This window comes from Lissotriton vulgaris, chromosome 1_2 (assembly GCF_964263255.1).
Source record: "Lissotriton vulgaris chromosome 1_2, aLisVul1.2, whole genome shotgun sequence".
Lineage (NCBI taxonomy): Eukaryota > Metazoa > Chordata > Amphibia > Caudata > Salamandridae > Lissotriton > Lissotriton vulgaris.
Window position 1 is genome coordinate 306,080,006 of NC_141686.1, and position 19,416 is coordinate 306,099,421.

Here is a 19,416-nt window from a genome sequence, read left to right on the forward strand (position 1 = left end):
TTCATTTATTTGTAGGTCAGAATATCCTACACAGAAATGTTATCTGACATAAATATCATATTTATTACTGGCATATTGCCGCAATTAGTATAGCTCTTATATGATCATATCTAATAAGGCAATATTTCTGGCAGGCAGTATCTGACAACGATACTCTGGTTCCTCACTGTCCACGTAATGAACTGATGTGTAGCGTTGAAGTTAGTTTTGTATAACCAACCAGCCTATGAATGTAAATAGCCATTGCACCAACTTTGACCTGCTGTCTGACAAAGACCTGGATTTATAAATAGTCATGACTTAATCATTTCTGAGTTAGATTTTATTCTCTTGATTAAACTCATTTTTAAGTCTTTACACCACCATACTTTTTTAACACTTCAAATGGAGCTCAGAAGACAATGAAGTTTGAAAACATGTCTAGGTATTTATTGCAATAATAGAAAGTTCATTACTCTGGCTTAATGTTGGGTCCTGCTGATGAGTGCAAACTCGCTCAGACCCACACTTGTCATGAACTTCATTCCTAGCTGAAGAAACTCTATAATGCAGTTTGTACTTGTATATCTCACACACTTCTGCATCAATATAATCATGTTCTCCCAACCCAGACACTTTAGGCACACTTCCTGTAAGAACAGCTTGCCGTTATCTCTGGCATCACTTATCCTTGTTAGCATTAATTACATGGTTCGGATAGGACTCTGATTACTTAAACTAGGAGGGAATATGATACACAGGTGTTCACTGTATAAACTAGGATTTAGTCAGCAAACTATGTATCTCCCAAGACATTTTTATAAAGTAAGTCTACTAGTCGTCTACAAACTGTACTTTTCCCCTCTTCCAAACCAATGATAATCCACACACAACTGATCTTCTACATTCATTCATTTATTCTGTTCTGTCTGCGCACTTCAGCTTCTGAACACGCTCCATGAAAGAATGCAATCTCATAGACATTCATGCTGAAAAAAAAGATGGATACCTTGTTATATGTGCTCCCGATAAGTCCAGGCAATTCCCCAACCAGGTGCAAGTCTCTATATAATTACCTTCCCTGGCACCATTCTGCATCACCTTCACTAGTCCGTACAGACTCCAACTTCAGGCTCAGCAGGCTACTGTCACCAATAGGTGCAGGCCTCTTCACAACACTGAAGGACAAGTGTGCACGCCTCATCACCACGTTGACCTACCAGTATATACTTGTCTCTAATTTACACAATGCTCTATACTGACAACAGCTAAACATATGTCTGCACAGGCACCCCATGGCACACAAGCAGCTTGAACAGGACCCTTTAGTACTTTGGCCCAATATTGCTCACGTCTTTCCAGTACCATGGCTTGCACCCTATTCTTGACGGGTTTCATGAAAAAATGGTTGCTCTCCCACACGATTGCATGCCTGTCTCCAATTACAATTCTTACGGTGTAATAAGACACCTCAAGCTATGTATTGCTATAGCTTTCACTCTCTTCTTTGTGTTCCTGCCTCTCTACCAGACTCAACTGGGGCAGATAAAAGACAAGAACATGTCTACTTGATTTTGGACAATAGCTCTCTGTGGATGAAGGCTCTCTTGAAGGTAGTGACAGGAAGTCATTTCCCAAGCATCTACAATGCCCACCCGGAGTCCAGAAAACATGTTCCGCATAATAAGATCCAATTGGAGCGAAAGCCAGTTGCTGCCGTAGTTATGTCCAGTGTTAGCAGTTTTGAGGATCACCGTGGTATTGGGGCTCCTCTCCAGGAGCTCCACCACAGCCCTGCGGATGTTTCTCAGCCGCCTGATGTACACCTCCACCGGGAAGGACGTGAAGTGAGCCCAGAGGTTAATAGCAATCACCATATTAGGTCCTCCGCCAAGACCAGCAATGTCATTGGCCATGTAGTGCAGATCTGCTGCCATTGTTTTCGCCATACGAAGAGGTTTCCCATGAGACCTCCATTGCACCAGCAAACCGTTTCCTGCATCAGTTGCCAAAAGAGGCCCTGCTTGGTACTCGACGTGCAGATCAATTTTCTTCAGCGCTGCAGAGTCAAGAAACAAGAGAGTTATCGTGGACACTGATTCGCGACACTAGCCCAGACAAAGATAAATTCTTAAATCAATCCTGATACTTATGATTACTCCTTTTCTTTTATGTGCAGCGGCTTTTTTAACCTTTTATTTGAACATTACATACTACAAGCACGTACAACATTCATCTTCTTAATGTACTGCAATTCAATTTGTCCTCCCATAAACATTCCACAGACATGCAACTAAATCTGCCATTGCAAAGAGCAATGTATGAATGCAGGATGCGGGGTTCAGCAGTGCTACCAACACTCAGAAAGTGGTGCAGGGACATGGACGAGGTGATGGTGGCGGAGAAAGCTGTCTTTATCCACCGAGGCTGCCCTGGGAAATGGGAAAAAATATGGGGGGCTTGGAACAAGTTTTGGGGTTATATTTGTGAGCCTCCACGCATTGAGGGGAGGAGGCTGACTCAGACTAGTAGAATCCTGCTCTATTGGAATGATGAAATGTTGTTGTGTCAAAATGTCAGTTTCTACTTGTATCTTAACACTGAACAAAGTTGAGATGTGCCCGCAAGAACCGCACTAAATGATGTATCGACTGTATGTATAGCTACCCTGATTGCTATGTTAAATATAAAATAAAAATATTTTTTAAAAAAAACTAATGTACATCTACTGCCAGAGACTCTCTCTGTGATCACAATGGATACTGTTCCCATTAGTACCCATAAGAATTGCTCTCTGTGGATAATGCCTGTAATTTGTTAGCTATGTGAATAAGTAAACATTTTCTTATTATCAACACAAGTACAGTGATTTGTTAACTTCTGTTTGGTGGTTGTTGAGTGCTAAATCTGTACGCCCACACACTACCTCCCTGAGTAAGCACTGACCTTCCTACCATGAGAGTCAAGTGGCAAAGTGTGCTTGGTGATCAGTTTCAAGCCCAATAGTGGGGTTAAGCCCTGAGACACCGGTCGTATACACAGTTTCACACTAGCTGAGTCCAGAAACCTCTGAAGACCACAAGACACATGAAACGTTTCTATATCTGCCATTATAAACAAGACTAGTATTAACCCCTTGGGCGCGGCCGCGATTCTGCACCTGTGTGGCGTTTTCCGCAGTGGGTGGGTTCATGACGGCCCCCAGCCTTCATCAGCACACACCCACCGCAGTGCATGACGGACGGGGGCCGTCATCAGCACTCAAGGGGTTAAAGATTATCCAGGTTTACTTCAACAATAGTCACCCAATACCTACCAGCCCCTTCCCACTCCCTTTACAGCTTGTGCCTAACGGCTTACTTATCTTACATGGAATGAAGTCCACAAGGTAGTACCACCACTGCCTCAGTGTGGAGTCGCCAAACATATACACATTCTTCCCCCTCAAGCAGCTGCTGGCCTCCAGCTGGGTGCGGAATCTCTTGTTGGTGCAGGAAAGAGAGGCCCAGGTGCCCTTATAATAGTATCCGGATGGATGTGTTATCTGCTGGCCTGGGGTGCAGGCCGGCAGCTTCTTTGCTAGGGATACAGAAAGACATCAAATGTGAATTCTCAAAGCGAAAGTTATTTCTTGCTGTTATTCTAGCATGCTATGACTAGACATAAAATGCTGTATGTCAAAGGAGGTGTGCCCTACACCAAGTATGTGTATGTGTTGTGACATGGGCTAAAGTGGAGGGGAAGAGCTGTCTTCTGGCACTCAGCAACATGTCTTTCAGTACCTTCATTTTCAGAAGAAGATGAATATATATATAGGGTTAAGAACAGTCAGTGCAATATTTCCAACCAGAATCAAGGTAATAAAATGACACGGTAGATTTCTTTAACCTCATCGGCGGCTCCTATAGTATGGTGCTGACGTGTAACCCCTTTATAGACGATCACAGAGGAGACTAGAACCCTTTCATGTTGTTTCAAAGCGAGGAGTGATGTTATGGGAAGCACATTAGGACCCAGAAACACTGACCCTTCCCATGTTCACAGCTGGGACATCAGGCACCCCATCCTCGGCTAAGTGCTGAACAGGAAGTGATTAAAAAATAAAGAATAAAAAATGTATCTGTCGGAGTATCATCTCTACCAGTGCACTTTGAACACAAAGAAATATGTATACAATGGTGAGCACTTCATAGGCCCTGGCAGCAGACACAAAGTCAAGTCAAGTCAAATAATTTATATAGCGCGCTACATTCCCAGAGGGTCTCAAGGCGCTTGAAGAAGGGTGGGGAATTACTTGTCGAATATCCAAGTTTTAAGTTGCTTTCTGAATGCTAGGTGGTTCTGAGTGAGGCGAAGGTGGATGGGAAGTGAGTTCCAGGTTTGAGCCGCTAGGTAGGAGAAGGATCTTCCTCCCATGATGGTTTTGTTGATGCGAGGTACAGCAGCAAGGGCTTGGTAGGAGGAGCGTAGCTGGCGGGAGGGGGTGTAGAAGGAAAGTCGTGAGTTGAGGCATTCGGGTCCAAGTTCGTAAAGTGCTTTGTGTGCGTGGGTTAGGAGGCGGAATGTAATCCTCTTATTGACGGGGAGCCAGTGGAGGTTTTTCAGGTGACCAGAGATGTGGTCTTTACGCGGGATGTCTAGTATGAGTCTGGCTGAAGCGTTCTGGATGGGTTGTAGTTTTTTCTGGAGTTTTGCGGTGGTACCGGCGTATAGGGTGTTTCCGTAGTCCAGGCGGCTCGTGACCAGTGCGTGGGTGACCGTTTTTCTAGTTTCGGTGGGGATCCAGCGAAATGTTTTTTTGAGCATGCGAAGAATGTTGAAGCAAGATAATGAAACGGCGTTGACTTGTCTGTTCATTGAGAGTGAGGAGTCCAGGATGACGCCCAGGTTTCGTGTGTGGTCCATCGGGGTGGGTGCTTTTCCAAGGGCCTCTGGCCACCAAGAGTCATCCCAGGCGGAGGGGGAGGTACCTAAGATAAGGACTTCTGTTTTGTCTGAGTTCAGTTTCAGACGGCTGTGCTTCATCCACTCGGCTACTTTTTTCATTCCTTCATGTAGGTTGGTTTTGGCAGTGTTCGGGTCATTGGTGAGTGAGAGGATCAGTTGAGTGTCATCAGCGTAGGAGATGATGTTGAGGTTGTGTTGGCGTGCGATGGGCGCGAGGGGGCTCATGTATACGTTGAAGAGGGTGGGGCTTAGTGAAGAACCTTGTGGTACGCCGCAAATGACTCCAGAGGCCTCTGATTTGAATGGTGGGAGGCGGACTCTTTGAGTTCTTCCGGTGAGGAACGAGGTGATCCAGTCCAATGCTTTTCCTTGGATTCCGATGTTTCTGAGGTGTTGTAGTAGGGTGCTATGGCATACTGTGTCGAAGGCTGCGGAGAGGTCGAGGAGGATGAGGGCGACTGTGTATCTATTGTCCAGTAGAGTTCGAATGTCGTCTGTTGCTGCGATGAGGGCGGTCTCAGTGCTGTGTTTGGCTCGGAAGCCGGACTGTGAGGAGTCGAGGGATTTGTTGGTTTCGAGGAAGGCGGCGAGCTGATTGTTGACAGCTTTCTCGATGACTTTGGCTGGGAATGGAAGGAGCGAGATGGGGCGGTAGTTTTTGAGTTCGGTGGGGTCAGCTGTGGGTTTTTTCAGAAGGGCGCTGAGTTCTGCGTGTTTCCAGCTTTCCGGGAAGATGGCGGAGTTGAGGGAGCAGTTGATGACGTCTCGGAGGTGTGGTGCTATGATGGAGTCTGCTTTGTTGAAGATGTGGTGAGGGCATGGGTCTGTGGGGGATCCTGAGTGGATGGAGTTCATCAGGCGGATGGTGTCCTCAGTGGAGATTGGGTTCCAGTCATTAAGGATGTTCAAGGGGGGTGAAGGTACTGCAGAAGGTTGGATGGGTTGGTCTCCGGGTTGGTTGTTGAAGCTGTTGTGGATGTCTGCGATTTTGTTGTGGAAGAATGAAGCTAGGGAGTCGCAAAGGGCTTGAGAGGGGGTGATGTCGTTGGAGTTGGCTGAGGGGTTGGTAAATTCTTTGACGATGTTGAATAATTCCTTGCTGTTGTGTGCGTTGTTATCTAGTCGGTCTTTGAATGCGGCTTTCTTGGCAGATCGGATTAGTTGGTGGTGTATGCGGGTGGCGTTTTTGAAGGCGTCCCTGGTGCTGGTGTTTGGGTCTTTTTTCCATGCCTTCTCGAGGGAGCGACAGAGTTTCTTGGATTTCTTAAGATCATCGTTGAACCAGGAGGCGTTTTTGCTGCCTAGTCTGATTTGACGTTTTTTCAATGGTGCTAGGTTGTCAGCGCTGTTAGTTAGCCATTGGGTGAGGTTAATGGCTGCTTGGTTGGGGTTTGAGGAGTGGGCAGGGGAGTTTTGAAGAAGCGATGAGGAGATCTGGTCGATGGTGATTTTGTTCCAGTTTCTTTGCAGAGTAGGTTGAGGATAGTTGTGGGTTGTGGTCTTTTTGTAGATAAAGTGAACGCAGCTGTGGTCCGTCCAATGGAGAGCTGTGGTGTGACTGAAGGAGACATATTTGCTGGAGGTGAAGATAGGGTCAAGTGTGTGACCTGCATTGTGGGTGGGCGTATTGACAAGTTGTTTGAGTTTGAGGTTGGCGAGATTGTCCAGAAGGGTGGTGGCGTTGCTGTCATTGCTCTTTTCCAGGTGAAAATTGAAGTCTCCCAATAGAATGAAATCAATGGGCCCGATTCACAGAACTAACTTAAGACAAAATCCTAAACTTACTACCATTTTGGAATTCACAGAAGGCACTTACTCATTTTGGTATTCACAGAAGGCACTTACTCATTTTGGTATTCACAGAAGGCACTTACTCATTTTGGTATTCACAGAAGTTAAGACTCCTAATTTTAGGACTCCTAAATGCCTTCTTTGTATACCGAAAGTCTTAAAGTTAGGATTTTTCTCAGTTTAGTAGTATTAAAGTTAAGACTCCTAACTTTAGGACTCCTAAATGCCTTTTGTGAATACCTAAAGTCTTAAAATTGGGATTTTCTCAGTTTAGTAGTAGTAAAGTTAGGACTTCTAACTTTATACTGGCTTAAATACATATGAAAGTACATAGGAACAACAAGATGGAACCTGTAACAGACATGATCACAGTCGGACTTCTACAATACAGATGGTTCTGCCACCAAATTAACTCTCCAGATGAGACGTCATCTAAACACAGTAGGAGGGAGGGAAGTCAGTTTGACAATTTATCAGGATCCAGAGTGGGAAACACGAAATTGGTTGGAGGAAGGTGGGGAGAGGTTTGAAAGCATGGAGCAGTTTCAGGTTTACGGGAGCACAGAAGGTTGGCCTGAAAGGTGACTACAAAGCAGTACCTGTTTCCAGTTTCCACTGTGTGCGAAGCAGTCCGACAAAGGCCTTGTGTGGGGATTTTTAGGTTTTTGAAAGCAGATATGGAGAAGGACTGAGCCAATGTTGCTGTTTTTTTAAGCTTAGGTTCTCAAAGCTCATAGTTTCAATGTTACACAGATGCCAGTGCCCTCCATAGCGCCTCGGGATTCCTCATAGGGTCCTGGAGACTCAGAGCGGAGTAGTTTGTGTCCAAAGCAGGCTGCTTTAAAGATGTATCTGGTACCAATTAGAATCAAATGGGAGGAGTTGACAAGTGAATGATTTGGACAAAAGGCACTGTCAGGACTTGAGTGGCAGCAGCATGGAGGGCATTTATGGGTAGAAGGCAGACCATGCGTAATACAAAGAGAAGAAAATGTTCATAGGTCCGCCTGACACTTTCTAGTGTTTGGATCTCAACTGGAAACTTTCCTTGGAGACCATGTTGCAATTCTTGGCCATGTCTGAACTGGGGTGGCTTGGTGAGCAAAATAACGATGGATTAAACCCAGATCTGTGACTGGTGGTGAATGTTTTGCCATTGTGCAACATTCCGTCCGTCATCTTGTTTGTTTTGCAATTCTTGGTCATGTCACTGACGTGGCATTGTGTTTGCAGTTTCTCCCAAGTTTTAGCGTCTTCAGAATTAAGCTGAAACACTGTGGAGAGAACAGGGAGGCTGGAAGTGGCAGAGAACATTAACATAAATATAGTTATTTGTGATTTCAGTCTTAAATGGTGCTCTACCATCCATTTCTGTAACTTCATCAAGGTGTGTGAGACCCGAAGCATTTCTTACTCCGATGAGCCGGGGGAATGTCCCAGACTTAAGGGTAACTACTGGAGTGCTGCAGACAAGTCCTCCAAGGGCTTTGGCTTAACAAAACAGTGTATCGGTTATCTTTTTGCTTGAAGTTAAGATTTGCCGCAGCCGATAGCATAAGGTGAAAAAGATGTTTTATCTTATTTGTGGAGCCAAACCCTACTCTGTATTTTATATACAATTGGTAGCAACAGTGACTGAAGTCAGAACTCAATGAGTATTTTGTTTGCTCATTGGCCTGCATTAAATATGCAACATTTTATTAGGGAAAAGAGAATAAAGATATGTGTAAAATATCAATATTTCTGACTACAAGAAAACAATGACCTACATGCAGATCTCAGAGTCTTGCATAAAGACGTGGTGCTATAAGGCTCTCACATGGTGAAATGTTTGGTTTACACAAACCATTAAGGGGGATATTTGGAAGGGATTTATACAAAGAACAAGAGCAGAGACTTATAAGTTGATCGAGATGAAACCATGGAGCCGTCAATGGAATGAGGATGTGGACTGTAGCCCTCATGAAGTAGTTTACAGTGGCCTAATTTTTGTCATTTGTATGCTTGAGGGCCCTGACCCTTTGAAGCAGCACATCCTGTGCATTAATGAAGGACCCACCCCTCTCCAGCAACCAGCCTTAGAAAGCTCCTCAGTTTAAAAGAGAATAAATAAAAACTTGGTAGCAGATGGTGCAACACCACATGCAGGACTCACACTTACCTAAGGCATGTTCTCTGGAGAGTACCTGGAGAGCTGAGATAGGCCCAGAAATCATCTGTTTAGTCACGTTCCTTTGGGTAAAAGAAGTAAACATCACTGACAGTTGTCTTTGAACACGAAGGCCAAAGTCAGACTACTACTCAAAAAACGCTCCACCGACCCTAGCAAACTCAAAACCTACCGGCCATTCTTCCTGCTCCCATTCCCAGCGTAGGTGCTGGGAAAGATCATCAACAATCAGCTCATGATACACCTGGAGCAGAACCAGCTACTCCACACCTCCCAATCACGCTTCCACAGCAATCACAGCACCAAAACCACCCTGAATGCAGCCAACAACATCCAAGCACTGCTGGAAAGGAGGAGAAACAGCAGCTTTGATCCTCCTTGACTTCTCTGCAGCCTTCAACACTGTACCCCACCTTACGCTGATCGAAAGACCCCCTCACATTGGCATCTAAGGCGACGTGCTGAGATAGATCACCCCTTCCTCACTGGAAGAACTAAGAGGTTCCAACTCGCACCCTACATTTCTGAACCCAAGGAGATCATCAGATCTCCCGGTCTCAACATAATTTCCCATGCAGACAACACCCAACTCATCCTCTCACTCACCGATGACCCCACACCCAACAGAACCAACTTCCACAGATGTATGACAAATTTTGCTGCCCACTTGTGGAATGGTTATGATTCATTTGACTCTACACTTCCTCTCAGTCATGCAGCGATGCCAAAGTCCATGAGTTTTAATCAGATGGACACATATGGTGTGTGTGACAAAGCCTAGACCTTGATCTTGATGTTATCAGCTGTACACTCGTTCTGGAAATTTGGTGTACTTAATGCTTGTGTATGAGAATAATGTCTGTTGAAAACATGACGTCACCTAAATGTGTGGGTAAAGGCTTCCATTTGTGCTGAAAATGTATTTGGATGGTCTGTTTTCACTGATATGTAAAACTGATGTTATATCTTAACAGTAGTTAGAGTCCTTGCCTACCTTGCATTGGCACAGTCCTGTTTTATTTTTTTAATGCCTCATACAACTTTTATATTCAGATCTCTGCTACCTATTGAGTCTTCTCTGTATGGTCCGTGTTTGGACAGGTATCTCTGTGCATCTTTGGAGTGTCCTTCTCCCTTGCTGGGTTTCTGGATAGCATCAGATTTAATAAAAATGTTGACAAAGAAAAGTTGCTGTTGTTTTGCATACTGATGTCTAGACTATGTGATTGTCAAATGTTTTAACTTTGATGCACAGTATGTACGGGTTATGACAAAAAAATGATATCATTTTTCTTCATTTGTGAGATTAGTTATAATCAAAACAATGTTTTGGAAAATACTTAGTAAGATTCACAGAAAATAAGGGAACTGGATGTTGGATGAGAAAATTACTATCAGCCAACAGTTATTAGAGTCCTTTTCCAGTCCATGAGCAGATGGGAAATGTGTGGTCATCAGGTTGATAAGTAAAATAGTCCAGATGTTCCCATTAGATCACTATTTTCGTCTCTTGGTGGTAGGTTCTTTGGTGCTGTCCTCAACTGGGCCAGATGAACACCGCTCTTAAGGGCCACTGAAGCAGCCTGACAATCAGGGGATTGGAGGGTGGGATGTGACGGGAGGCTCCAGAGGCTTTGGTGTCCTACTTACCATAGAGCTACTAGCTGTAGAGGTTTTGGGAACAAAGCTGGCAGCAAATTGTACTTGGCCACTGGAAGTGGCAGCAAAATCACACACTGCTACAGTTAGTGTTCTTAAGCCATCCTAACCTGTCCTAGAATTTAGAGTTTGGGTGACCCTCCAGAAGATCAGTCTGGACCCTCTAGATCTCTTTATGTGCCCTCAGGAGATTCTTCTAGGTCTTTAGGAGGTCAATATTCTTCCCTAGCTGATCCTCCATCCTCTATGACTCTATTTACAATGTTCACATTGGTGAATGACACAAATCACCGCCCCACTTTACACTGCATATGACACGATGGAACCAACAGGGTCTTATCTTAGTTAAACAAAATTGCAAAGAGCAATCACATTTGTGGGAAATAAACAAACATTTCTTTACAAGTTATAATCTATATGTGTCATATCTGAATCCGTTCATGAAATAAATGAAGCCATTATCAATACACACATTGAAAATCAAGCAAACAAGGTGCTAAATTTCAGTGTCACGCTTCATCAGTTTTTTTGCCGGTTTGGTCTGATGAACTGTACATTTTCAAAGCCCTTCCCAACTCATGCATGCCCTCCCTATCTGTCAGTAAACATTGAAAAACATGCTAAGCCTAACTCCCCGCAGGAGGTCCTGCCACAGACCTTTCCAAATCGGCCAGTGACCTAGACCGGTTGGCCACAGGTTTAGTTAGTCCTGGCTGCTCAGAACCCATGGAGGGTGCGGTCAGTAGGATTTTCTTTTGGCTGCCACCTGGAACACTGTTCAGGGTATAAGTGAGAGAATTTAACTGGGTTTCCTGGAACTCGCTGACGATTTCCCATGTTTTGAGATTTATTAATAACTGTGGATAGCAAAATCCTAAAGGTATTTAAATCGTGTTGGAAAGAAATTTGTGGCTTTGAACGTAGGTGGGCAAGGAATGCACGAAAGGGGATAAAGGATTTCAAACAAATACATTGCTATTGGGGTACAGACAAAAACTGGCCCCCTTTCCCAGCAGAATAGATTTGAGAGATTGTTTGAGAAAGGTTGACGGCTCTCTGGACCTGGCCTATCTGAGGAAGAATCCTTCCATCAGCGTCTCATTGAATACTGTTGGCCAAGACACTGTTTTCCCCTAATGGGCTCAGATGTCTGACCCTAAATTATGCAATGAATTCTAAAAGTGAGAATAGGGTGTAATCCAGTTTGCCCCTCTTGGAAATGGGGCAGCGATGTTCGGGATTATAATGGATTCTTTACTTGCTCCCTGAATGCAGAATGCTCTTTGTCTCATGTACTTGTGGATTGTCTTTTGTATATTTCTGTTTGTATCAAGTTTTTAAGACCCTTGTTTTTAAAATACAAAACACTTCAAAGGTTGGAGGCGATAGAGTTGTCTGAAATGCGTTATTGCAATGTGGCCATTGGAATTGCACATTTTATACTCACTATCAACCTGAATTTTAAGAATAGGTTTGCTATGGGGGATCGGGGGTCCCAGGGGTTTTAAGGTCTCACCTGGCATTAGCAGCTTGCATGGGCTGCTCTCGCCATGCAAGGGCTTTTGGAATCAATACGGTTCGAGAAGTGGTTTAAGCCAAGCCCTTCTTTTTTAATTGGCTTGCATCAGCGTTTATGTTAAAGGCTGGTGTGTGATATGTCAATTGAGCTTACTTGTTGCCGCCTTGTCCTCTTTTCTACAGCCTATTTCGACAGGCCAACACCATCTTTTTTTCCTTTATGAGCGCGCACGATCTCGCTTCTGATAACGCAGCTTTTCAGTGTATTCGGTTATAGCCGTACCCGGCCTTCATCCTCTCTTTCCAGGGAAACCCTGAGACAGAACGTTCCATCTGGCGTTAGAAGGGGTAGATGAAAGTTACAACCACACAAATGTGGCCTTTTCAAGAAAAGTACAAGTGTTAAATACACGAAACCGCACAGCTTCACGTCAAAATTATAGTTCGAGGTCAGAATGATACAAAGTACTACCTTACACTTGGCGCTGAAGGCTGCTGGAGATGGATACGCCCGGGGATGTCAGAGCGGAGGTCGGGTGTTCTGAGCCCGCTGGTAGGTTACGATACAGTATCAGCTTGTTTTTTACAAGACACTGTGACAAAAAGCATAAACAATAATTGCAGTTTGTAGGCGGGAAAAAGCTAATTGGTGTCTTCTCTTCATATGTCAACCACTGGGAATTGTCCTTCGTTCTCGCGAATCAGACATTTACCCCTTGATGAGGAGGAGATGTGACCAGTTACGACTTCTAACACGTTACGCAAACTGTGTGAAATCTGCTGATTATAATGAGCGGGAAAGTCTGGCTGCGCGAGAACACCACGGGCAGAGTCTGTGGAAATGAAGGAAACGTTTTTTTTTAGCAGCAGGGTGCACGCACGTCACAACAAGGAAACCACGGTTTAAAACGCTCATAACTGTATATACAGAGCGCCACCAAAGCTCCCCTCTCTGTATGGACAGAAGCACCCAAAGGACTGGTGTTAAATACAGCTCTGCTAATGTACACACACACATCCTATCCAATCATGGCTGGGCTCTGTGACCTATGAACTTGAAAATCCAGTTCAATTTTTGAGACATTCTCAATGAATATTTACGAAGCGAATTTACATATATTGAAATCCTTGAGAGATTATTTGCATATCTATTGGTTGCTCTGAAATGCAAACAAAATACCTGGTTACGCTCACACCTGTGGCGAAAATGATGTCAGGCATTGCACGTGCAAAACGCTCTGTTGCGAAGTATTAAAAGTACCTCCATCTACAACAAGCATTTGCAATGCAAATAGGTCTCGCATTTACTTGAGTTTAAGCTATTGGCATTGTAAATGACAATGCCTTTTATTTATTTTTTAAAAACGAAAACAAAAATAAAAGGCATTGTCATTTGCAATGTCAATAGCTCAAACTCGCGTAAATGTGAGACCTATTGCATTGCAAATGCTTGTTATATTGTACTGCTGTCTTACTGTTGCAATATGTTTTATGGACAATTTTCCAAATAAACTTGGTTTAGACCTAAGCTAAGCTGGCTGAACAGAAGATGTTATGGCTGTGGTTGTCACAGGAGCCAGTGGGTTCTGGGGCCTCTGATGAAGGCTAACGGGACAGGACTCTGCTGGAAGGTCTTCATCTAGGAAGAGGCCTAGCGGGCAGGCCACCCAAACCTGATGAGCCAGGCTGGCATCAGGATCTTCGTTGGCAGGAGCACTGATCCCACTGAAACCTTGGGATCCTCAAGAAGAATAGACAGTGATCTTGCTGCACCTCCTTGAAGAAAATATAACAATGAAGTAATGTGATTTTTTGGAAATGATTGCTGTTACTATATACATTTCAGTGATTTGCTATTCAACATTTTCTTTTATTGATACTTGTACGGTCAGGCAGTCCATCATTAATATTCCTCACCCTACTGATGCAATTGAGGGGCCTAATTTTGATTTTAAGTCAAATCCTTATGATATATTGATTGGCCTGTTGATACAGAGTGACATGAAGGCATTTGGCCTAGCAGGCCTCAGCCGTGGAGCCTAGAATTGTTTGGTTCTCCTTTATCATGGTCCGTCCAACTGTGCCAAGTGCAACACTTCAAGCACTCGACTGTCAGTGTTAGTAATGGCGATCAGTCATAGGCTTCTCAGGGAGGTTAGTGTGAGCATACAGCACACGCAGATCAGATCACAACATACGTGATAGAGTGCATTAAAAAAATTGAGCTGTACACCACCCTGGTCGTTTGTTTCAGTAACAAGTAGTCTCTTTCCTTTTGTTAGAAAATGTTCTTTATTCAGATATTCCAACAGATATGTGCAAAAAAGCCTCAGCCAACGAATTTCTTTCAACAGAATTTATCTTTTTCAGGGCATGTGTATGTGCTCGAGGGTTCAAGTAAGTTCCATAATGACAAAGTCTCCTGGTAGGAATTGACCGTTAGACAGTGCAGGAGCGGTCACGGGTGGTGTGGTGGCTCAGAGGACAAAGAGAGCCTCCTTGATAAGGGCCCAAATGCACGAACCGAAGCCGTAGTGTGTCTGTACTCCTTCCTCGCACCGCCTCTGGATGTTGAGTAGCAACATATTTCAGTAAAAAAGGATTGCTGTTAATTAAACAAATACGCACAAATAACACAATATTTCAGATAGGTAGGTGTAAGGCAAAGGCATCTAGGGTTGGTAGTTCCCTGGTACTCAGCCCCTTTTGTAGTGTTGGGTCTTTTTGAAAGATACACACTGCAGATGATGCACTGAGACTCAGTTCATATATAGTATCTGAGGCTGTGGTTTTGCTGCAGACTCTCCTATCTGTCTATGACCATCAGCAGTCATCAGTGTCCCTTCCACTTCCACGGTATGATGTGCCACATTTGAGAGAGTCCACTGAGTGACTTATATATACACCACTCTACTTCCAGTTCAGTGTCGATGGATGTGGTTTGGTTTTTAAAATAAAACTGAGGAGACCTGGCACTTTTCACGCTCCGGTGTACTCACCGTTATAGTTGCCTCAGTAGTGTGTACTTAGGCAACAAGATGCATCAGTGTCACTGTGAAACCACATTTCGATTCCTTCACTTTGGTCTTACGTATCATTAGAATTATGTGTATTAGTTCAGTGCACTAAATAAAATAGTAAAAACAGACTACCAGAATGCAGAAATATGTTAAAATCTAGCTCCAGAGCTGGAACATTTTGTCCCAGTGGCATGTATTCGTCTTGCCACCCTACTACTCCAGGGTATTTTTAATATAGCATTGTAGTGGTACCCGAAAGTTTTTTTTTTTTTTAAATCGTTATTTTTCCGCTTTTATACACAGTGATCAGTGAATCAATGGTAAAGCGGTACATTGTTAGGCGTTTTCTCATACAGTCATAATGTACTGTTATTTACATGACATATCATATGGCAACAGTATATATAAACTTGAATTTAGGTCATCTCAAAATAGCCTGTAGCCTGCATATGTGTCACACAGTTTACCATATTTCAGACCCTTTCCCCAGGGCATCACCGCACATACAGTAGTTTCTAACAAGAATCTCCCTCCAGATCGGCATGGTGCCCTGTTATGAATACAGAGTAAAACATTAGCATAAATGACCTACCCCTAATTTCTACACCTAGCCCACCCTCTCAGGTACAATGCCATTCTCCACCTGTGTATCAGGATCTCTGTGCTTCTCTGCAATAAATGCTCTATACGGGCCCCAGATGTCTTTAGGATGTGATGATCTGAGCATAAGGGGCGCATATTATTCACAATTCACATTACAATACGCTAGGCTGCGAAGCCATGCCTGTAGTGTAGGTGCCTTTTTCTTGCCTCACATTAGTGCTATCTCTCGCTTTGCTAACAGGAACCCAAGGGCTGCGAACCTCATAACTTTCTTGGGGAAATTAATCATGTATCCCAGTAGTCAAAGCCAATGAGAGAATGTCTCTGAAAAGAAGTGAGCTCAGACAGCAGGTAAGTGGGAGCTCGTTTAATCAGGTCCAGTAACAGCGACTCCCCGGCAGCAACTGCCGAGACCAGAACTCCCACTCTGTTCCACGCAGGGAACGTTCTTGAAAGGAATGCCCAGGACCAGATCCCAACACTCCTCCCCTTCTACATGAAGAAAATAAGAAAAGATAGAAGGAAACTAAAGAGAGAAAGACAAGAGACAAGAATAATCATACAATAAAGAAAACAATTATGTCATGCAGTAACAGGATGAAATCAGCAAAGCAACAAATTACCACATTTTGTAGTCCTGAAATTTAGCAGGAATAGATCTAACCATGGAAAAGATTTCCCTCGGAGAAATAGGGTCAGAGTGTAAAACTCTTCTATTATCAACGTTGGTAGAGCAGGAATCAAGAGAAGTATTAACCCCAAACCTCTTGTTGACACAATCTGTTATGGAACCTGTCACAATAGATCTGGTATTTTTGTTGCAAACCTTCCCATCATCCAACACAACAACATCATCTTTCACAACAGACACTCTCTTGGGAGATGAAAATCATGACTCCCCCTTGTGGAGAAAACCAGGTTTTTTTATCCTTACCCTATCACATACCTTCACTTTGGAAGGAGACAAAACTGCCGGTCTAGTGTCATATTTTCCCTGGACAGAAGCCCTGACATCTGCCACAACAGAAAAACACAGGGCATCCACAACTTTTCTTGACATCCATTCTTTGTTTAATTTGGAACCTGCAACCCTTCCCCGCAACAAAGTGAAAGGAGCAACACCAGTAGAAACATGAGGAGTAGTCCTCACAGCCCACAACATATCACTAATTGCCTGACGCCAATGCAACCCATTCACCAAAGCAAGCTGAAGGTGTTCCTTAACAACACGGTTGAAGCGCTCAACCAAACCGTTGCTGCGGGGATGATAGAGCGACGTAAGGATATGTTTAATCCCAGCTTCTTTGAGAAAGAAAGACATTTCAGACAAGACCAGCTATGTCCCGTTGTCAGACACGATTTGCTCTGGAAAACCCTCCCTTGAGAAAACATCCTGTAAAAACTTAATTACAACAGATGTACTAATAGAGTAAACAAATCTAACCTGGGCACTTTGTCATGTAATCAATTAACACCAGAACATACTTTGGAGAGGTTCCTACAAGACCAAACGGACTAGAAATATCCAAGGCTAACTTGGACCAGGGAATGTTATTCACAACAATAGGTTCAACTGGCGAAGAATGAGTTACCTGAGATTTGTCGCTGACAATACACTCACAACAATCACAGACAAAATGCTCAACATCCTTGTCGATAGAAGGCCACCAAAAATCTTGCCTCACTCTGCGTTTCATAGACCCAATACCAGGATGACCTTCGTGAGCCAAACACAGAATCCTTTTCCGAATAGAAGAAGGGACTATCAATAACCCCCCTCTTCTCAATATACCATCCACTAGAGATAACTCATCCTTATCCCTCTTATAAGGAACAAGTTCTGGAGAACAATCCTTGTCACTCGGCCACACTTTACACATGAGGTCGATGACCTTCCCCATATCAGCATCTAAGGTAATGCCTTCCAACCACTCATGTTCAGAGAAAGCACAACCCACACTGGCATTCAAGGAACCCACAACGCAAACCACCTCTAAATCATCACACTCAGAGCTGTCATCATTGTTCGGAAGAGGAAGTCTGGACAAACAATCAGCGACTACGTTTTTCGCTCCAGCCACATACTCAAGCTGATATTGAAATTCCTGCAACCTAAATTGCCATTAAGAGATGCACGGGGTAGCCCTGCCCCCACCCTTGGTCGTGAATAAATCAACCAGCGGCTTGTGGTCAGTTCTTAAAATAAATTTGTTACCCCAGAGAAAATTCCTAAAATGTAGAACACCCCACCACATTGCCAAAGCTTCCTTCTCTATAGTGGAATACGTCCCTTCAGAACCCCTTAAAGTTCTGGAAGCAAAAGCAATGGTTTCCTCACGACCATCACCCCTTCTCTGCATGAGAACAGCATCTAAACCCACATTGCTGGCATCTGTGGATAACATGCATAAATCGTTGATATTAAACAGTTTCAAAGGGCGAGCACAAACAATTTCCTGCTTAATAGTATCAAAATTACTATTACAATCATCGGCCCAAATAAATTTAACATTTTTCATAAGTAAATTTCACATGGCAGCAGTTTTGGTGGAAAAGTTCCTGACAAATTTGGAGTAGTACTCCACCAAATCAAGGTATGAACGCAGCTGATCTTTGTTCACAGGAACAGGAGCATTCTGAATGGCATCAATGATCTTAACTTTAGGTTCAATACCATTGTGGGAAATATGGTGGCCAAGATAGCCTACTACGTCTTGAAGAAACTTGTACTTGTCTTCCCTCAGAGTTAGACCACTGGACCTTATGATGCTTAGAATCAGTTTAACTCGTTCATCATGCTCCAGTTCAGTCTTACCATGAATCAAAATGTCAACTTGGAAAAAGACGACGCCGGGAATATCTTTAAACAAATTGTTCATCAGTCTCTGGAAAACAGCCGAGGCTGAGGCTAATCCAAACGGCATACGAATATAACGATATGCACCATCCGGGGGAACAAAAGACATGAGGTGTGGACTCTTTTCTTCAAGAGTGGCCAACATCTCATTGATGTTTGGAAGTGGTTGACGATCGATCAAGAAGTTTGCGTTGATTTCACGCAAGTCAACACACATTCTCAGGCATTTATCAGATTTCCGTGCCAAAACTATGGGTAATCAAGCCATTCAGAACCTTCAATTGGCTCGATTACCCCTGCAGCACATAGTCGTTCCAACTCTTTCTTTAATTCCGGACGTAAACTCAAAGGCACATTACGTACCTTGTGGGCAACAGGTTTGGCATTCTCTTTTAGAAGTATACAATGCTGGAACTCTTTGAGCTTACCAAGCTCTCCATTAAATACTTCCGGAAACATTTGCGCCCACTTAATATTAGACACTTGAGAAACAGTCTGAGCTTTAGATGTTACAGAAGTGGAATTGTAAAATTCACATAAGGCACTGCGGGATACCACCATATCAGGATGATTGGGATCCACGATGATATTCAAATCACCTTGCTCGTCCCACCCTAACAAATTAGCGCCTTCTTTAACCACAACTACTACACCTGTAGTATGATCGGAATTGAAATTCAATTCAGCAGTAGATTTCCCAGGTACTTCTACTTTTTTGCCGCCATATGCAAAAATCTTAATATTGGAGGGTTCCAAAAGCACACCAGAAATTTTACTAAAGTCCACAAGGTTTAACAAGGTAAAGGGGGACCCAGAATCCGCCAGAAATTTACAACATACGCCATTTACAGTTATATGGCAAGAAGGAGATT

At 43.6% G+C, this 19,416-nt stretch overlaps 1 protein-coding gene across 1 annotated transcript in view; it reads right to left on the minus strand.

Moving 5' to 3' along the window:
* Positions 1-307: 307 nt before the first annotated feature.
* LOC147736571 (NXPE family member 3-like) overlaps positions 308-19,416 on the minus strand; it is a 59,349-nt gene continuing 40,240 nt past the window's right edge. Inside the window, exons 3-5 of the mRNA XM_086953774.1 lie at positions 8,879-8,949; positions 3,349-3,558; positions 308-2,038 (exon numbers count right to left, since the gene is read on the minus strand). Coding sequence (XP_086809900.1) covers positions 1,512-2,038; positions 3,349-3,558; positions 8,879-8,949 — 808 coding nt within the window. The 3' untranslated portion in view covers positions 308-1,511. The remainder of the gene's footprint in view (positions 2,039-3,348; positions 3,559-8,878; positions 8,950-19,416) is intronic.